This window comes from Sarcophilus harrisii, chromosome 3, assembly GCF_902635505.1.
Source record: "Sarcophilus harrisii chromosome 3, mSarHar1.11, whole genome shotgun sequence".
NCBI classification, from domain to species: domain Eukaryota; kingdom Metazoa; phylum Chordata; class Mammalia; order Dasyuromorphia; family Dasyuridae; genus Sarcophilus; species Sarcophilus harrisii.
In genome coordinates this window covers 388,012,463-388,033,682 of record NC_045428.1, presented here as the reverse complement: position 1 = coordinate 388,033,682, position 21,220 = coordinate 388,012,463, and the positions used below count along the sequence as shown (strand labels likewise).

At 30.7% G+C, this 21,220-nt stretch overlaps 1 protein-coding gene across 4 annotated transcripts in view; it reads right to left on the bottom strand.

The window, feature by feature from the left end:
* The window catches only part of NCKAP1 (NCK associated protein 1), a 105,965-nt gene that overhangs the window by 71,505 nt on the left and 13,240 nt on the right, over window positions 1–21,220 (bottom strand). For 2 of the 4 annotated variants that reach the window (XM_031960354.1, XM_031960355.1), the window contains exons 2-3: window positions 14,961–14,978; window positions 13,810–13,920 (exon numbers count right to left, since the gene is read on the bottom strand). In XM_031960354.1, the coding sequence (XP_031816214.1) occupies window positions 13,810–13,920; window positions 14,961–14,978 (129 nt within the window). The remainder of the gene's footprint in view (window positions 1–13,809; window positions 13,921–14,960; window positions 14,979–21,220) is intronic. The other 2 variants (XM_031960356.1, XM_031960357.1) reach the window with 1 other exon arrangement.

Genomic DNA, 21,220 nt, shown 5'->3' with positions numbered 1-21,220 from the left:
ATCTCCATTGGACTCTGAGGGAAGATAGTGGTTGAGGAAGTAGTAGTATTTTGACTTGCTGGGTGCCCAAGACAAAAGAAGAAAGAAGAGTTTATTCAAGTAGTGATATATAGACTGATGGGGATACATAAAGATCAAATTATAGAAAATCAATTAGTAACATATTAAAGTAGTGAGGATGAGAAAATAAATTGTTTAAAAGTAGAAATAAAGTTGCAAGTACAAGAACTGTTGCAGAATCAGAAATGATAGCATTGGATAATGATTGGTTGATACCAAAATTTCAAAAGCCTAAATACACTAGGAGAGTAGTACCACTGTTGAAATCACTAAATAAGCTTTGACTACAATAACTTTTAAGAAATATCCATTAGGTGGCTGGCACCTAATATGGGGCTGGCATACTGTTGAGCAAAACATATAAGAACACTAATAATATAAAGATGAAAAGACATATGTGTGTGTGTACAAATACATACACACACACCCTTACATAAAGTAATAAGGAAAAGGAAAGTAATAAAAGAAAAAAAGAGAAGCAGAATTCTCCAACAGGAAAAGTTGTTAATGTATATAACAAAAAGTTCTCAAAAGAAATCAAATCATTAACAACCATACGGGAAAATGCTATAAGCAACTAAGAAGAAAAATGAATATCAAAACAATTTTAAAGTTTCTCTCTACATTCAGGGAATTGGCAAAGAAAACAAAAGATGAAGACAGTTAATATTAAACAATAATTCTAGAAAGCAATCTGAAAAAAAACGACTAAAATTTCCACATCCTTTGACAAAAAACAAAAACAAAACAAAACAAGAACCTCTGCTGATAAGTCTATAATCCAAAGATCATTGATAAAAATAAAGGCTCTATATACAACAAATATTTACAGTAGGACTTTTTATAGTAGCAACATACAGGAAACAAAACTGATGTCCATCAATTCAAAAGTATGAAACTAAACAGTTCCTATGCAACTACCAAAGTTGGCTCCTTTCTCTGAGAGATCTTCTAGGAATCACAGGCATATCTCTTCACAAGACCTGTTTATAAGTTTGAGGCCATACATCTTTTTTTGCTTCTTAGTACTAATCTTCTCATATTTTTTGACCAACTAGAAACAATGATGATAAATGAATTTTAAGAGTGTGAAAAGAAAAAAATGGCTAAGCAAAGTATGCTACATGAATAATAAAATATTACTGCCTTGAAATTATAAAAATTATGAATACAGAGACATATGGAAAGATTTACATGAACTGAATCAAAATGAAGTAAGCACACCCCAAAAATATTTTTAAATGACTCCAATAATGTAAATAAAAAGAAACGTCACAAAAAGTCTGAATGTTGTGAAATTATTAAAAAACAACAACAACAACAACAAAAAAAAAATACCTAAGCCTGGCCACAAATAAATAATGAGAAAAAGCATCCCTCTTCTCCCCCAGGCTTTGCAGAAGTCAAGGTCCATGGGTATGGAACAAAATGTTCTTTGATATAATCAGTCTTGCAGGGGGTTTTTCCCCCCTTCTTTAAAAAACTTTTTCAAAATTTTTATAAAGGAGAGGTCTCAAGGAGGGAGGAGGGGAGATATTCAGGGGAAAAAACTAAACATAAAAACGATATCAATGAAACCTTTAAAAAAAAAAAAAAAAAGATTAGGGGCTACCAACAGTGTCAAATGCAGAGATTAAGTAGACTGCACTTAAAGCTTTTAACAAGGTTAGCTGACCCAAAGATAATTAAGAGAGTTTAAATTTTTTTGATAAAGAAAAACATGAGTACTAGAGAAAAACATGATTATTCAAAAGAATGGCAAAACTTATTTGAGATTTTACAATTTAGCGTTAGCTTCTGAACACCATGAAAAGAAATTCAATAAAATTTTTGAAAAAATTCAACCACATAAAGCAAAGAACTAAGATATCTTCAACTCAGTAATTTTATAACTTCTCTGCTTCTGTAAACAATGCAAGTTATACCTATACTCTTAAAATGGGACATGTTAAAAATTATTAAAATTATTTTTTTAAAAATTCATTATAAGAAGCCTGTGTTTTATGCTTATCTATCTCCTTTCACCCTTGAAGCCATTTTTCTCTCACTGCTGAGTTCCTCCAGACATCTCCATTTTGAACAAAGGCTTATACCAGCCATCCTTTTTTTCTAGACTTTTGAGTTCACCCTGCTGTACAAGTATCTCTCCACTTCAGCTCCTTTTTACACTTTCTTCATTCCTTAGACTCTAAGATACTTGGGGACAAGAACTTTTTTTTGCTTGTAAATAAATTAAAAATTCATTCATTTCAATTGGTTAGAATTCATATTCATTTGTATAGGCAAATTGCATAAAACACATTTTATTTGAAATATATTAACCTTTATCATTATAAAGTCTTCATATATATCAAATACCAAAATATTTTGAGCAAAACTTTTGATGAGAACAAAAAAATGAAAACAAAGATGTCCTTTCTATGGGAATAGTTAAACAAACTGTAGTACATAAATATAATGGAATATAACTATGCTATAAGCATATTACATATAAGCTTACAATAAGGATGAAATTGATTATATGAACTGATGCAGAGTAAAATAAGCAAAGCAAAGAAAATAAACACACCATCTCTATATATGTATCTTTGAGCCTTGAGATGATTCTACTTCATCTATTTGAGCAGAATACCTCATCTACACTCTTTATATTCTTCAATTTCTCCCTATCTATTGGTTCCCTCCTCACCCCCTCCTTAAAAAGACCTTCATTTGAGTTTACTACAAATTAGCTATGATCATTTCTTTCCTCATCTTCTCTTCTAATCTCTTAGAAAAGATCTCCTGATCTAAACAAAATGCCTCCATTTCCTCAATTCTAAACCCTCTGAATCTAACTTCTGAAACTTAATTGTAAATCTTATCCCCCAAGCTATGATCTACTGTCAAATCTAACAGCTTTTTCTCAATCCTTAATATTTCTTGACATCTCTGCAGCCTTTTTGCATAGTTGATTGTCTTCATCTCCTGGCTACCCTTAGATCTTTATGCTCTCTTCTGATTCTTTTCCTATCTATCTGACTATTCAGACTAGGTGAAAATATTCCAGAATTCAGAATCTAAGAGCCCTGGGAATTACAGTGCCACTTAGATAATAAGTAGTTCTTCCAACCCAGTCTTCACAATCACATCAAGAGAAATAATTCTTGAGAAAAAGGGCTCTGCCATCCCTCTGCCACCTCTAGAAATATAACAAAGTGCTGAACACATGTGATTGTGAAGTAGATGTTGCAGAAATAAAGACCTGGAAAATAAAGTTTTAGACACCAAAGTAATTGGAATTGTCAAATAGTTCAACATAAGAAAGAAAAATCATTTTATCAATGGAAAAGGAAATGGAAAAGATGTCTGACCATCTGCTTCACTACTGTACTGTAAGGACACTATCCAACTTGCAACTAAAGAAACTTCATTATTGATCTTTCCCAATTAAGATAGAAATGCCTTAAGAGCAAACTTTTCTATTTGTATCCCCAGTTCTTGAGCCAGTGCTTTGTACATACTAAGCACTTAATGTTTTTCCTTCGATTAATTCATTATAATCACAATATATCCATGTCAAACTGTGGTGCTATTTCAGTTTGACTACAAAAGTGTTTATTTTTGGAGAACAATAGAGCACATAAGCTATCTGTTTATACATCACACTCAATTGATGATTGATGAACATTTTCCTATCTCTGATAACACCACATATTTTGAGACTTGGAAGACCCCTGAGCAGATTATCTTTAATGCCATTTGATACATAGGTACTGATAAAATGCTACAGCAAATTTAGTGCCATCATGATCTCTCCATAATCCTTTCGGTGACTACAATTTTAATTCTTTGAAAATTGTGACATTTCATGACTGACACCTATTCAACATCACTGGTCAACTACTTCAGTACATTCACTATATAATTGATGTGGGTAACTTCTACCAACAATGGAAACAACTTATCTAAGCCTGTGCATGTTCTCCATCAAACATGCTAGATACTAACTAACCAATATATACCTGTTATAGAAAACTTTTTATAAGGCTCTACCTACTTAGTCCTCCTATTTTCTGTAAGTACAAACCTCAGTCCATATGTATATTTTATTCTCACAAAAATGCTATAAAGATAGAAAAATTAAGCATATAGGTAAGTAGGCAATGTTGATTCTTCAGTCACTTTTCATCAATGGTCATGCAATAAATGATCTTTTTCCATTTACTAGATATAATTCACTTTTCAGATATCCTAAAAATAAATTACTCAATGCTGAAAAAAGCTGGCTATACAATATTTCAGTCTATTGTTTACTTGTGTGTTGTTTTTCTGTTTTATCTTTAACTAATCTTTACATGATCATTATGTCTCATTCCCAAGTTTCTCACCAGTCTTTGCTATTTTGTGAAATGATTACCTGATCTTTTACCATTTTCTTTAGTTTTTAATCTTGAACCATATTTTTTCATCTATTTTTCACTCTTCAATTCAATAGACCAATTCTATTTTGAAAAATTAAGTTGCACATTGAGCATATATTTATTTAAAGACCAGATCTTGCCCAGTCTGGAAGTACAGAAGTCACTCACTCATTAGACCTAATTGTATTTTGATTCAGAACTGAAACTTGAGCTTTTGATCAGCCTTACTTAGTCCAACTTCAATTCAAACCTGCTGGCTTCAAATGACTTAGCAGCAGAAACTACAAGTCTGTATCACTAGACATGACTATAATTAAAGCATATATCAACACAGTTCAGAGGATGTACTCTGAATAGTTAATGCATAGGCTATCATCTTTATAGCGATCTTTTTGTTTGTGATTATATTTGAGTACTAAAAAGCCATGGCTTATAATTTCCTTATTCTTTATTTAAAAAAGAAATATCCTAAGTGTGATATGTCCAAAACAAATGGCTAGGTAATTCAAATAGCTGATAATTTCATTGCTAATGGGGGTGGGAGTGAGGGTAGGGGAAGAAGTGTGGGTAAGACATACAAAAAAATCTAGTCAACAACAACAAAAAAATCAGTTTTTCTCTTCCATACTACTTAACTTTAAAAAACAACATGAGGATTAATGAGCTGAATTCCCTTCAGATGATAACCCTAGTCAGGTCAGGATACTGAGTTTTCTTTAAAGTCTTTCTGACTTTATCCCCAGATCTTTTGTTCTTTCCTGAGATAAAGTTAACTTTAACTGAGTTGACGTTCTAATAGTTTTGACTAGTTTCTTTGGTCATTGGAAATCAGGCTTAAAACAATCAAGGAAATAGACAGCAAAGAGCAGCAAACAGCATTAAAGCATTTCCAACTTACCTTAGGAGGTTGGTTTATTTCTACACCTAGACTTCTGTAGATATGACAGTTACATGATACACGGTCCTCAATCATTTTTCCTCAGGAAATCTTCCTATCTCCTTCCCAATAAAACAAACTCCTTGAAGTTTTTGTTTTCTACTGATAACATATTATTTATAGAACAGACACTAAGTACTTAATAAATTTCTACTGAATCAGAAAACTAAGTGTTCCTGAAATGTTTTTTGTGTCTCTTGGTTAACAATGAAAATCAACTCTTTTCTTTGTATTTCCAAGAAAAATCTGAGTTATCATCCATCCATCTGAATACAACTTCTTTACATCTTTTGGTTTCATTTATAGCAAGCATTTTGAAATTATGATGTCCTATATATATAAGTACTGTATACTAATATATAAATGTATAACTGAATAAGGATCTTATAGTTAATAGCTAATGTCTATAAATCTAAAAGCTTAGCATCTTCTACCCCAATTTCTGCCATTCAATAAACTATCACATAAGGGAAAGGGGGTCACATAAGACTGAGAACTCTTTTATATAAATAATTCATTGCTTAGTAGCTATTTTTGATATGCTTTGCCATGTTCTTGGGCAGTTAATATATTAGGATTATACCTGAAATTTTTCCTAAACCTAGATCATGTTTATGCTATCAAGAAGCAAGGTATTTAGTAGAAGTTCTATAAAGGGTTTCCTATTTTTAAAAAATATGGAAAAAAGTGTTTTAATTATTTTTATCTTCTACTGTCATCTGAAAGGTATTTATATATGAAAGTATGCATGTATATATGTATATACAGATGTGTGCACATAGTGGCCCAAAAGTTTTAGTGAAGCTTACAGAGTTAATAGCTTAAAATAATGTAAATCACTGTATGTAAAGCAAATTAAGGTTTTAAAATCATTTTATCCATTTAATTCTTTCCTTCCTCTAAACAAAAATATATAAATTTTCCTTCCTATAACAAAGATACTTCCCACTGCCCAGATTCAGAACCTCACAATCATCCTGAAACCCTCACTTCCAGTTACCCTACATATCCAATCAACTCTAATATTAAAATATCTTTTCCATCAGCTCTGGCCTCCCTATTCACATAGCCACTATCCTAGTTCAAATACCCATCATTTCTCATTGTTTAAATGTTGATCTGGAGTTTGTACTTAATAAGGATTGTTTCATTCTTTATAATTTTACCTTTAACACCTAGCAAAGTGCCTAGTGCATAGTAGGTATTTGTTGGTTCTTGCTTTATAATTTTCTCTAGCCAAGTTCCTTTAAGCATCAAATCACCAAATCACCCTCTTAATATCACCCACCCTATCACCTCATTGTTAAAAAAATCTTTTCATAAGCATTTCATAAACTACTCTATCAAGCAAAACAGTCCCCATAAGAAGGGGTTTATCAACTAGCCCAGAAATACAGTGAAAGAATAATAAGAAAAAAAAATTAACCAAAAAATAGAAACCTCCAGATTTCCTTAAGATGACCTGGAAAGGATCCTGGTTACAAAAAAAATAGACATTCTGGTTACAAAAGTTATTCCTAATTCTCTCTATATAAGGGGAAAAAAGGAGACAGAAAACTTATGGCTCATTCTCTTTTCTTTTCTTCAAGTTTCAATCAATTTTTTAAAGAAATACTCCTACCAGCACTGGTGAATCTAGATGATGATCATAGGTATAATAATTAGCTTTTATATAACACTTTAAAGTTTGCAATGTGCTTTACAAATGTTATTTCATATATGTGAAGTAGATTTCATTATTATCTCCATTTTAGAGAAGAGGAAAATGAGGCTTAACAAAGTTAACACACTTGCCCAAGATCAAACAGCTAATAAATGTATGAGGCAGGATTCAAACTCATTGCTCCTGGCTCCAAGCTTGGTGTTTGTATGCATTGTATTCATTCATTTAATGTTTGAAAATACAAAGTACACATATACATATATAAATTTATACATGTATGTCTGTTTCATGAAGTTTTAACTTGTAAATAAGATTTTGATAATGTTATCTATTCCATTATAGCACTTTTGCATTTAATATGGATCTCAAATCCCTTCTGTACTCTTATCAATTAATGCTTCAAATAATGTTTTCTTCCAGAAATACTTGCCCCTTAACTATATTCAGTAAGTCTTCAATTTACAAAATGACTTTATTGTAAAAGTTCATTTCAAGTTTTTTTTTAAGTGCTTATTTTCTTAAAAACAATGTTGTAAAAGTGCCAACTAGGTTTCTGAGCTAATCCTCAAAACCTAACCATCATACATTAGCAAAAACGGTGCTATTTAAAAATTTACTGTTGAGGGAGAATGAATTTTTGTTAATTCTAGAAAATCAAAGACTTTTGAATAATGTGCTCATCACAAGAAATAAACTTTCCATGAACTTACTAGACTCTTTCAATGATGTAACAAAGTAATGATTAAGGAGGATACTGAAGGATTAGCAAGTTACAATTCTCTACCTCTTCTTTAGAGTTCATAAAAACATTGTGCAAATATGATATAGTTCTATCCAGGGTGTTTTCTTCATCTGTTCCTCTCCTACTCTGGTCTTCAATCCATTTATTTTTTTAAATATTCTTCAACAGTATAATTCCTTCCCTTAATTTTCATGTAAGAGAGATGTGTACGTGAAATTTGCTCAACTCAGTAAGAATCCTGGAATGATTCTAGTACTTTATAATCTTGTTCTAATTATGTTATAATCCTTTCCCTACTTAATGACATTTTAAATGCTTGATCTTGAACTCTTGATTTTAATATTATACAACTGCAATCCAATTAGTTGTCTATGTAGCTAACCTGCCTGTATTCTTTATGTTTAATTACAAAACATACTTTGTTTAAAATACACTCTTTTTCTGAGTGAACAGAACACCTTTGAACCAGGAAGATGCCTACCAAACAACATCATAATCTTATTGGCTGTATTTGAGGGGATAAAGGAAGAGCTATTTGGCTCTTGAAAAATCTAGGTCATTCCAATCCAATTCTTTTGGGAACAAATTTGACAAAAGAAAGCTGAATATATTGCTTACAAAAGCGTAATATAGATACTATTTATAAAGAAAATGCATTTTAAAATTTTTAATTTTTTAAAAAATCTAATTTAATGTTGCATCTTAACAGATAATAAAATTAAATAAAAATTAGGAAGTATCATGTTCCATGGACCCATAATTATTTTTTACCAGAAACCTCAAGAGTTGGTTTGTTGGTACCCTTCCTCATTTGATTGCCATCAACTTCCCTTCTAAAAATAAAAAATGATTCTTAGAAAAGGATCCCAGACCTTTCCTTCCCTCCTGACCTCCAAAAATAACATATCAATCTTTTTAGGTATTTTTTTTTTAAAAGAAATACTACAGAAAATATAGCATAATATACTGTAGGACAATAATCAGGGAATTAAAATTACAAATAGAATAAGGCAGCTATGGAATTAAAGTTTTCCATCACTTTTTCATACTGACTATAGGAAACTAAAATTGAATCTTAACCTTTCGGTAGAGAGATACATCTTTCTATTAGCAATTTCTCTCCTATCATTATTATTATTATTAGCCCATTAAATTTTATTTTAGAGTTCTGCTGCATGTCAAATAATCTTATTCAACAGGGCTGTGCTGGCTATTTTAATTCTTCTAGAATCTACTTCTCCAATTTTTAATCCTGAATGTGATAATCTGGAGTCAGTATTGGTAAATCAATTACAATATTCTATTGTTACAAGAGGCAATTCTGATGAAGTAAAGGGTTTTTTTACAGTGTCAATGTTACCCCATTCTATGAGGAAAGTACTACCTTTCCATCAAATTCCAACACATTATAATACATTGATGTTTTAATGTAACATTTAATTTATCTATGTAGATATCTTATAAAGCCAGCATAACACTGTAGTTTATAAATAAGATTTAGAATCAAGAAGACATGTATAAAAAGACAAGAGTAATAGAATAAAAAAGAACTCTTGGGAGTCAAAGGATTTGGGTTTAAATTTAAATCTTGCCTCTGACAGTTGTTAATTTATGTAACCAGGGGCAAATCATTTAACCTTCCTGGGCTTCGATGTCCTTAATAGTAAAATGATTGGGATTAACTAAATGGTCTCTTAGACCCTAATTCCAGCTCTAGATGGTATCATCTTATAACCAAAAAGAATATACTAGTTTTAGTTCTATTCTAAGTAGAACTTGATTTATATAGAACAACATACCTTTTTTTGGCTTAAAAAAAAACAAAACTGCATATAAGGTGAAGAGCCAGGATTTGAATCTAGATCCTTTAACTTAACAGCCAGTGTTCTTTCCATGTCTTACTCTAATAAGAGATCTGGTAAGTACTGCTTTTAACACACTGCCTGGTGATGCTAGTTACACGGTGTGTCTTATTTAAGTGTGATTTACTTAACTGCTGAATATTCTAAGCAGCTCTTATGATTTTTAACTCTGAATATATTGAAGATCTAAGGAATGAAATCTTGATAATTTGAACTAGGAAAGGAATTACTGAATTAGATTTTAAAAAAAATCATTAATTAAATTAACCTAATTAAATCAGAATATCTATATGTATTTTTAAATACATGTGTGTCTGTCATGTATGTAGTATGTATGTATGTATGTATGTATGTCTATCTGTATGTGGGGGGAGGGAGGGGTTGATTCTCATTATAGATAGGCCAGTTAACTTTAAACTGAGAAAATAGCTCTTTCTTCAAACTACAACTCAATCAAGTGTTTCAATAAAATATAACATTAGTCACACATACAGTACTGAATAAGCACTAAATTGTGAATGCCCAAGACAACTGTAAGTAGTTGAACATAGCCCATCACTACTATTAGAAAAACAATATAAGATCATCTTTTTCTTATTGGGATCAATAATGTTGCCTTTAATACAAACAGCTGTTTAACTAAGTCTTGTTAGGATGAAGATGATCACAATCTTCAGTAAAATTAAAAAACTAAAAATATTTTTACTCTAGTGTAATTTCCCTTGTGCTCTTAAAAAAACACCAACTTCTTCAAAGTCATTCCTTGAAATGTTACTATACTATATATATATATATATATATATATATATATATATATATATATATATATATAGTTACTATAGGTAGAATATAATTCTTCAGTAAACAAGAAAAATCTGAGTAAAAATTAAAAAGTGATGACACACATTAAATAGGAAGCAATTCTATTTTAAGAGATCAAATTAGAGACAGAAGTAGATTCAAAGCCTTTATTAGCTATGTTACCTTACTTACTATCCATATAACTTTAAGAAACGCAAACTCAAGAAGAATGAAGATTGTTCCAGTAACAGAAAATAAGACTGAATTTATTTTAAGTTTTGGTTTCTGAGATCATAAGCAACCATCTTCTGAATTTTACCCAAAAAATGTTTCTTTTCTTGCAGGATCCTTTATCAATTACAAGAAAATAGTGATGAGACTCAGATTTACTCAGAAATAGGTCAAATATATACATAAACCTATCCGGTATTTGGCCAAACAAAAATGGTGTATGGCATGTGGTTGGAAACTACAAGTCCTTGGAAACAAATAAACTGTGGTGATTAACAGAAATGATTCAATAGTGGTACCAGACAGACCTTCTGTACTACAATCAGCAAAAAAAATTCTAGATAAAGCCTCCTATTCTTTGACTAGGAAATTCTTTGAATTTATTTTGTATTGGGACTACTGGGATTTGACAGAATCTTAAATTCCAAATTAAAAGCTTTTTTAAAATAAACCATTATTTAAGTTTAGTATAAACAGATATGGGTGGATTATACACACATCCACATATTCCTTTTATTCCTCAGTTCAAAGACACAAAGCAGCCAATAATCAACTTAAAATACTAAAGACTATCTCCAATTGTTGTCTAATAATGGACATTTGGTTTTACTTTGGAGTTTACTTTGGAGTTATATAATTTTTCTAGGAATTTGCAGATAAAAGCTACAGAAATTCTGTTCCTATCCCAAAAGAATATCCTGACCCTTAAAATTTTTTTTAACTCTTCTTATTAACCTCTATACAAAGAATAAGAACCCTGTTGTTAAAGCAAACTGTAACATACAAGTATAAAAGTGCTTGCTGATTATTAAAAATAGCTTAAAGGCAAAACTGTTTCAAGATGTAAATTTCAAAGCCATACACATTATTAACAATGACTATGCTATATTGTCACAATGATGATGATCACAATCTTCAGTAAAATTAAAAAACTAAAAATATTTTTACTCTAGTATAATTTCCCTTGTGCTCTTAAAAAAACACCAACTTCTTCAGTCATTCCTTGAAATGTCTATAGTTACTATAGGTAGAATATAATTCTTCAGTAAACAAGAAAAATCTGAGTAAAAATTTAAAAGTCAACAATACTATAAAAGTAGGGAAAGATATTTTTCATGAAAAGCTTCAACCACATTAATATCATATACAAAGACTGTGTGCAAAACTGAGCACTGAGTAAAGAAAAAGCAAAATCTCATTAATATAGTATGTATCATAATCTGGACTAAAGAGTTCACTAATAATACTTTCTGTGACAAGGTGGTTGCAAAGCAAATTAAGAGTATAAATAAGCACTTTCAAAGCACTTACTTATAACCAGAGGCCAGCAGGGATTAAGACTGATACTTTTAGTTATAATTATAAATAATATTTATCTATTAAAACAGGATTTCTACTTTAGGAAACACATTATAATCCTACAATTATACAGGTACATGAAAATAATACAATTATTTTTATGAAGTATTATGTAACTCATACTTTTCACTGATTCTACCTCATCCCTGAATCAGTGAAGCTTTATTGCAAAATATGAAGCATAATGAAGTAAATTAATATAGAAATATAATCATTCCATGAACAAAGACTGAGTGAATTAAGAGATGATATAATCTACATTAAATGGGAAGCTATCATAAGAGAATAAATTAGAGACGAAAGAAATGGGTGCAATGCACCAATAATGAGACATCATAGCTACGTGACCTTGGGAAACACATAATTTATCAAAGTTTCAACTTCCTCATTCGTAAAAAGGATATAATTTTACTTGCACTATTTACCCCAGAGAGTTACTATGAAGGTCAAAAAATATTTTGTAAATGTAAGGTGTAACTGAAGTAAAATTGAACTGAGGAACAAAATTCAAGAATAAATGTATAAGTATGAAAGTTAAGAAAAACTGAAAGATGAGGAAATAATAAACAAAAAGCAAAATAAAATGAAAGGATTTTTAAATGCAACAAAGCATTTTTCACATTAATGTAAAAAACATGAAAAGGAAAGTCACTGAAATAAAATTATTTTCACAAAGTATCCTACAATTCACTTTTCATTAGTTCCATATTACTTTCTCATCTGTTTCTAAATGTAATCATGGAATGATGATTTAAAATGATTTTTAAATTTCTCACCTTTTTTTCCTCCCATCTATAATTTTATCAGTATAGGGAACTAAGTCCCAGGAAGACAACTCCTATCAATGAAGATGGGCAACCGCAATGTAACTTATACTTTGAGAGTTGCCTGACCAATGAGAAATTAAGTAATTTGTCTAGGGTCACTTGTCCAAGTAAGTCAAGAGAATGAATGTGTAATTAAGTCTTTCAGAGCAGATTTTTTTAAAAAATTCATCATACCACACTGATGCCCCTCCACTAAAATCAAGCTTATGAAAAACATATGCACTTATATACACACAAGTAATCATCAGATATTATTCTGGGTGAGAATACACTTCAAAACATTGAGAAAATAGTCTCATCTAACAAGATAAAAGGGGCAACAAAGATACCTTCCAACTCAATATTTCTTCCCTAATATATGATTTCAGTTTTTGTTTTTTTAGTTTTAAACTTAGTAGAGTCTAAAATTACTAGAGGAACAAATATATCTTCCAAATAAACATAAAATTTCTAGCAAAAATAAGTTATTAATTATTTATGAATTAAAAAACAGAGTACAATAGGTTTTAACCCAAAATGAAAATTTTCCAGATGCTAAAAGATTACTACATTTTCATTCCCTGTTCTAGTTTTGTAAGAAAAAAAAATTAAGTACGAATTTGCCTCAAATTTTCTGTCATAAAATATATTTTTTATTTATTTTTTACATTTTATATTTTTATATTTTATTTATATATATATATCAATATATGATATATATATAAATATATATTATATATATATTTTTTTTTATTTTTATATTATATTTATTTTTCTGCCTCAGAGAAATTGTTTTTGAAAATTTACAGAAGTAGAGGATTCATACATGAAAAAGAAATAAGGAATTTGGTAAATATTAAAAAAAAAAAAAACCACCAAACAACTGTGGGGGTTTTTTTCCCCCTAAGATAAAATTAAATATTATGAAAGCATTAAATTACTTACATTGTTGTTGCGAGTCTCTACAGCAGGAAATTTTCTGACTATGAATTTCACAGCAGATTCCAGGTTTTTGTCAATTAAATATGATGGTTTTGCTTTTGGGTCTCCACATGCCTACAACAAAAACAGTAATAAAATAAAATGTGAAATATATCTACTATTTAAAAAAACAAGTAATTGTAGTAAATCTGCAAACAAAAACTAGAAAGATATATATTTTTTAGTGAGCAGGTGATAAAATGAATAGGCAAAGTGCAAGGATTGTCACAGCTGAAATATGCAATGGGAGACAGTACAGAGATGTTCTTCTACTGAAAAAAATGCATGGGAAGTTTCAAAGCAGTTAGCGCAGAACAGCAGTGAGGGGAAAAGCTCAGTCCTAAAAAAAGAAAAAGATATTTTACTTCTATTTGAGGTAGGTTTGTTTTCGTCTGAAGCTAATAAACTTAGAAAATTAAATGTCATCTGTATAGTACTAGGCATGTTAATGTTCTCTATGTGATTAAAAATAAAAGCAATCAATGTTTAAATTTCTCTCTTTTCAGAATATTTCTCCTTCATTAAACCAGTTTTATATCAGTATAGCTAGTTTTGGAAGTTGGGAGCTGTTAGGATCATCTTTATGATGCTGAAGTGTTGATTGTTCTTCTCAACACATAAATAGGTCATTATCTATTCTACCTTTCTAACAAAATTATTCTAATTTATAATTGATAAGCACAGACAAAACATAAATATTTACTATTTATTTGATCACATGAGCACTACAATATTGTCTGTGGTCAAAAACCTAAATATGTGTTAGAACTGTATTTCTAAACAACATGAACTAGAAAGAGAATCTTATCATAATTTAAAGTTATCTAAAAAGTAACTAAATTGGATTGATAATTATCTTCTTTAAAAGATAATTTTTGATAAACTGTACTTATATTTAATGTCTCTCACATTATATTTTTATTGCTTATCAAGTGGTTATAATCTTTCCAAGACTTTATAACTAAACTTCATGTAAAGAAATGTATTATTTAACTTTCCCTCTCTTCACTGATTTCTATGGCTGTGTTGTGAATTACAGAGATAGAAGTCATGAAACATGAAACTGATCTGAAAGCGGGCAAGCGGGCAGAGGGAAGGTGAAAAGCTTTGCAAACCTTCCAAACTTGTCCTTGCTGGGGAAGCATTGTAATAAAAAGAGAGAAAATTACATATAAACAAAGATTGTCAAACTATGACATGCGTTACGTTTCAGTAGAGAACTAATGCAGTGCAGATCATGGACAGTAATAATTGTAAGAATATAGTATATTACATTACCAACATTTTAGGACACATATTTATATTACTAATGCTATGTATTTCATGTACATAAATAATGGGGATTTTCTCAGAAGTATGCCAATTTACTATAAAGCCTCTGTAAACCAATACAATTATAGTGTAAGGGGAAAATTAACATACTACATGCAACTATAAAAATAGTAAACTATCAGTGAAATTTTACATACCTTAAAAAGAACGGTAGCCAAGAACAAAAATAAATAGTTATGGGTATTTCTTAAACTCCCATCAAACTGAAGAGATTCTGTTCAAGCATCACCTAATTTTCTTTCAAAACCAATTCCAAAATTATAAAATTAAATGCAAACATTTCTAATTTCTCCAAATGGAAGCTGGGATGCAAGTTAAAATAACTGTGATTAACTAGTATCATCATACAAAACAAAGTTCCAAGGAATTTCTAACTTGGAAGTTTCTAACAATGCTGATATGAGATTACAAAGTTTATCTTAATTATTAAAAATATGTAAATTATTTTCACTTAAAATATTTTATTATGTCTAAAAAGCTTAAAATATTTTATCAAGTTCATACACCTGCTGCCACAGATGCCTACTCTCAAAAAATATATAGTAATAGAATGTTTAGAATGTTATCATGGAAAAAACACTATCAATTCAACAAACATTTACTATGTACCCAACTGTCTGGTATTGCTATGCACAAGGAATATAAAGGCAAAACAAAATATTCCCTCCTTATAAGGAGCTTACTTCTTAACACCTCTGGTTCAATAATTCTCATTTTTATGGTTTAAGGTTCACAGAATACTTTTTTTTCCATAATAATCCTCTGACCTAGGTAGGGCATATATTAACATCTTTATTTCACAGAAAGAGAAACCAATGCTCTAGGAAAATAAATGACTTATTAAAGCTAGTAAGCAACTGAGAAGCTATTTGAAGCTAAAACTATTAAGTGCAGCATTCTTTCTACAATGTAATACTAACTCAAATATGGAACATTCTGGATACCAATAACTGGTGTTCATAATGACAACTTTGAGATAGAACAAGATTTTGAAACACTTTTCCAAAACTTAAAAATAATGTAGTAACATTAAATGTATTAGCAAATTTTTTTTAAAATGACCGATTTCATGTCATGATACAGTGGTACAATGATACAATGTAGATTTGCTCCATTTGGACTCAGAAAACAGCAATATTTATTAAGAACCTACTTAGTAACAAACACTAAGAATAAAAAGACAGAAATGGAACAGTCCCTGCCAACAAGAAGTTTATATTCCAGTGAAGTAATAAGTGGACAGATGGATAAGGATATCCTCTAAGACATCTCAAACACATAATAAGATTTGATTTTCCAAAAGCCCATTCCCACACTCCAACTCTCTATTTATTATCCAACCATTCAGTCCACCAACCTTGACATCAGCTCAAATCCTCATTGTCTCTACATGTCCAATGTATCGATAGGTTTTATTTTTACCTCCACATCTGTATATAATATCTATCCACAAAAATCACCACCACTGAACCATATGGACTATTTCAATAGTCTTCTAATTAGTTTCCCTACCTCTTCCCACTCCAATTATCCATTCAAAATGCAAAAGTGATTTTCCTAAAGTAAAGATCTATCCATGCCTCCTCCCTAATAAATTCTAGTTTCTTCTTATTACCTTCATAATCAAATATAAAACCTTCTGTTCGACATTCTAAGCACTTGGCCATTTCCTATCTTTACAATCCACTTAAACTTCCTCCCTTTATAGGCTCTATAATCTAACTATACTGACTTACTTGCTATTGGTTACACATTTAATATCAATTCTCTTTGCCTAACTTGGCTTGGAATGCTCTCAGCATAAAACTCAGCTCCAAACCACATTTTTGCTGGAAGCTTTTTTTAATCATTATTTCTCCCACCTCAGCTCATCTTAGCTGCTAGTACCTTTTCCAATGAAGTTACTTTCTATTTTACTCTGCATATGTAACTAGCTAATGACATTAGCTCATTAGAACATTAGCCTCATTAGGATATGAGGTCTTTAAAAGGGAAGGGCCTGTTTTTGCCTTTATTTGCATCCCTAGCACTTAGTAATAACCATTTAGCAAATATTTTAATGACAAAATATATATCTGATTTGGCCACTAAGGGCCTCTTTTCTATGGACTTTGACAGGAAAAACTGAGCAAGAACATTCCAGGCATTGGGGGGAGGGGTACGCAGGTAAGGTGTGTCAGCATATTTAAATGTAAAGAGAGGGGACTTGGAATGTTGAGCACATGCAGTCCAGTTTAAGCTAATGTTTAGGCTGAGGAGAGGTTATAATGTGTAATTATCTTGGAATGATGAAGCTAGAGAATTTGTGAAGGGTTTCAAATGCCAGGAATTTGTATTTTATCCTAGAAACAACAAGGAGCCACTAAAGCTTCAATGAGCATGAAAATGAAAATATCTGATAAACCAGAAATCATCATCCCCTATAATAATACATGAGAGCTCAATAGAAAAGAATATAAACAATTAGGTTTTGTTATTTAGTTCTTCATTCATTTTCAATTGAGTCTCACTCTCTGCCTTGTAGGGTGTTTACCGTTTCCTTCTTCAGTTCATATCACAAAGGAGGAAATAGATAGAGTTAAATGACTAGCCCAGGGTTACACAGATAGTAAATGCCTGAGGCCAGATTTAACTTAGAAGTAATCTTCCTTACTTCAGGTCAGGCTCACTTCAGGATAGAATTATCCACTGCATCGCAGAGGTGTCTTAAACAAAAGATAAACATATTGATGAACTTGCTTCACACTGAACAGACTAGGCAAGAATAAAATTTTAATATCAACATGAGAATTTGCTTAATGTCACTAAAGTTTGCTTTTCTTAATAATTTAATAAGTCTGAATAGAAACTTTCTTAATTTTTTTATTCTGAGTTTAAACACAAAAAATTAGAGCATTTCCATATACAAATGAAATTATATACACAACCATGAATTTTCATTTCATGCTACTTTCCATAAAATTCGATGTTACTACGATACAGTTCCCCAATATTTGTCCTTCTAGGTTTTTCTGGACTTTAGTGTTTCAATTTAAAGTTCCTATTCAACTCTGGTCCTTTCCATCAGAATGCTTGTCACTCTCTAATCTATTAAAATTCCACTTTTATAAGATTATCTTTAGCTTTGCAGGATCAAATATTCTTTGTTCAATAGCTCTATATTCTAATTAGTTCTATAATTCTCTTTTTTACCTAAGGCTGCTAGAAAGATGAGTTCAGATTTCACTTCAGACACTTTCTAGCTATGTGATCCTGAGCCAAACTACATCAATTTCTACAACTGTAAAATGAGATTGACAATAGTACCTATCTCAGAAAGTTGTGTGAGAATCAAATGAGATAACATCTATAAAGTACTTAGCACAGTCCCTGGCAAATAGCAGATTTCTCTTTGGTTCCCAGGCACATCAAAGATCTTTTTTCTGTATGTTTTTATTTTAAGTTGAAGGTCTCTATTTTGGCTACTACATTTCTGAGACTTAACTTTTTGGGTTTTGATTGGTAGATTCTTTTTATCTTTACTTTGCCCTATAGTTGTAAGAGATTATTTTCATTTATGATTTCTTCAAGTAAAGTATGTGTGTACAGGCTTTCTTTTTTAATTATTGTTTCCAGGGAGTCCAATGATTCCAAAAGTTTATTTTCTATCTTTTGATTTTGTTCTGATATTTTTCTTCCAAGGAGTAAGTGATTTGTTTGATCTATTCTAATTTTTAGGGAGTTTATTACTTAGGTAAGGTTTTCTACTTTCTCTTCTATTTATTCTAAACAACTTTTACTTAATATAATTTTTTAAATTCTTGATTTCCTCTATGTATTCCTTGTGGTAAATATATTTATTTCCCTTTCAGTCACTGCTCTGCTGGTATTATAGAGTTACTTTCTCTTGCTAGTCTGGATTCTGGGCAGCTCTTCAGTAATTTGTCATTTGGATTATTCATCTTTCCAGCTTTAGTTTCAGAACTGGAGCTTTGTTCCAGGACCAGATTCCAACCCTTGCTGGATTTTTAAGTAAGATGATGGGACATATCTGCTTGGCTTTATGTACTGACTTCCATAAACTGGGGTTTGACTTTCCTCTTCAACACTCCCAGTGATCTTTGAGGTTCAGAGAGATGCATATTCAAAAACCCTCAAATGCCTTTTAGAGCAGAGTGCCAAAGACTAAAGAGTTGCTCTGATCTTTTACATTACTGCATCACATTAGTCAATCTATTTTTGAGAGATTCCAAGAGTCTTTCTGTGGGTCTCCAACCATCCTATACTCAAAGAGTGAGCAAAAATGTCTATTCTTGCAGGCTGCACATATCCCTCGATATTCTATAACCATACTGGGATGCTATAGGCTTGTTTATCTTTACCGGGTGCTGGCATCCTCCTTTCCCAGTGTCCACAGGCTTCTATTTTACTCTGTGAAAATCTAGGGTAGAAATTATTTATTATGCTTTCTTATTGGATTTCTTGGTCATTATTTGATCTGGTGTGAATTTCAGATTTCTGCTGGAGTAGATATGTGAAAACTGAGTAGTCTACCTCTATCTAGACAACCATCTTAGCCTTTCAAGATGACTATCCATGCATAATATTCGTAGTATTTGTATACATATGATATATAATCAAAAGAAGTACTTCTGAGTAAGTTTACTTATACACTATCCTCAAACATTATGTTCTAAGAAAATAACTTACTGTTTCATACACAAATGTTCATAATTACACCCTAGATCAAACCTTCAATTCATATATGCAGTGGGGACTAACAACCCACTTAACTCATTTAAGCTGGTTTTCTCTATATCATAAATCAGAGGTTTTTAATTTTTTTGCATCATGGCCCCCTTTGGCTGTCTAATAATACTTATGGACCTCTTATCAAAATGCTTTTAAAATGCACAAAATATATAGGATCACAAACAAAATCAATTATGTTGAAGTAGTTATCCAAAAAAGGGTTTTTTTTTTTTTTTTTTTTTTTTTGAGTTTATAAACCCTAGGTTAAGAACCCCACATCAAAAAGGTTTTTGTGTGGAAAATACATGGCCGAGAACAAAAATACTGGTGCCATCTTCATGATAATAATAACATTATAATTATTAGAAAAGTACAATCTTGACAATATATACTTCGCAATGAAAAAAAAAAGCAGAAGAATAAATAGATTAAAAAAAAAAAACTAGAATACTGCAATAAGCGAAGTCTAAACTGAATGGAATCCATTCCCTCCTAAATCTATACATAACAAACAATTTCTCTTAGTGGAATTCCAACTCACATTTACAATTATCTTTTAGACATTTTCTCTTAGAGATGTCTCCCCATCACCTCAAATTCACTGTGTTAAAAACTAAAATCAATATTAAAAAAAAAGCTTATTTCATCTCTATAAAATTGTGTCTTCCACAATTTTCCTTGGTTAATGACTCTACAATTTTCTTAGTAAAACAAGCTCTAAATGTTTGCAGAAAAGCTATAAATAATATTTTAATAAAGATCCTAAGATTAGGCCAGAAAGCAAATGATTTCCGATCAGCAATCAAATCCTGTTCACTAAAACTCATCTTATTGATTGATTTGTCCTTCCCTTTACTGATCTTGAGTCATGCTGTCTGAACCCATTACATTACTTGCTTCCTATATCTCCCAAATAGTGTGATTTTTCAACCTAAATTCTTATTACCTTCTTGTCCATTTTTGCAAGGCAGACTGCTACAAATATGAAATGATAATCATGAAGTTTAAGCAGAAACCACCAGTACTGTCTCTGTAAAACTATGTTGTTCAGTTGAATAACAGGTTTATTTGGAAACAAAATGCCTAATACTTGTTATTTTGTCAATGTTAATACGTACTTCTAATTAATAGGAACCAGGAAACATGGAGGATTTTTTCCCCTATAAATTTTTTAAATAATCAAAATGAAATGAATTCATCTACTGCTGTGCCAATAAACTGTACTGTTTCAGTTTTACAGTAGTATACAAGAGAATACTAGATTAAATATTCTAGTATTAGACTCTTCTGTTAATTATCCATGAACAAATCA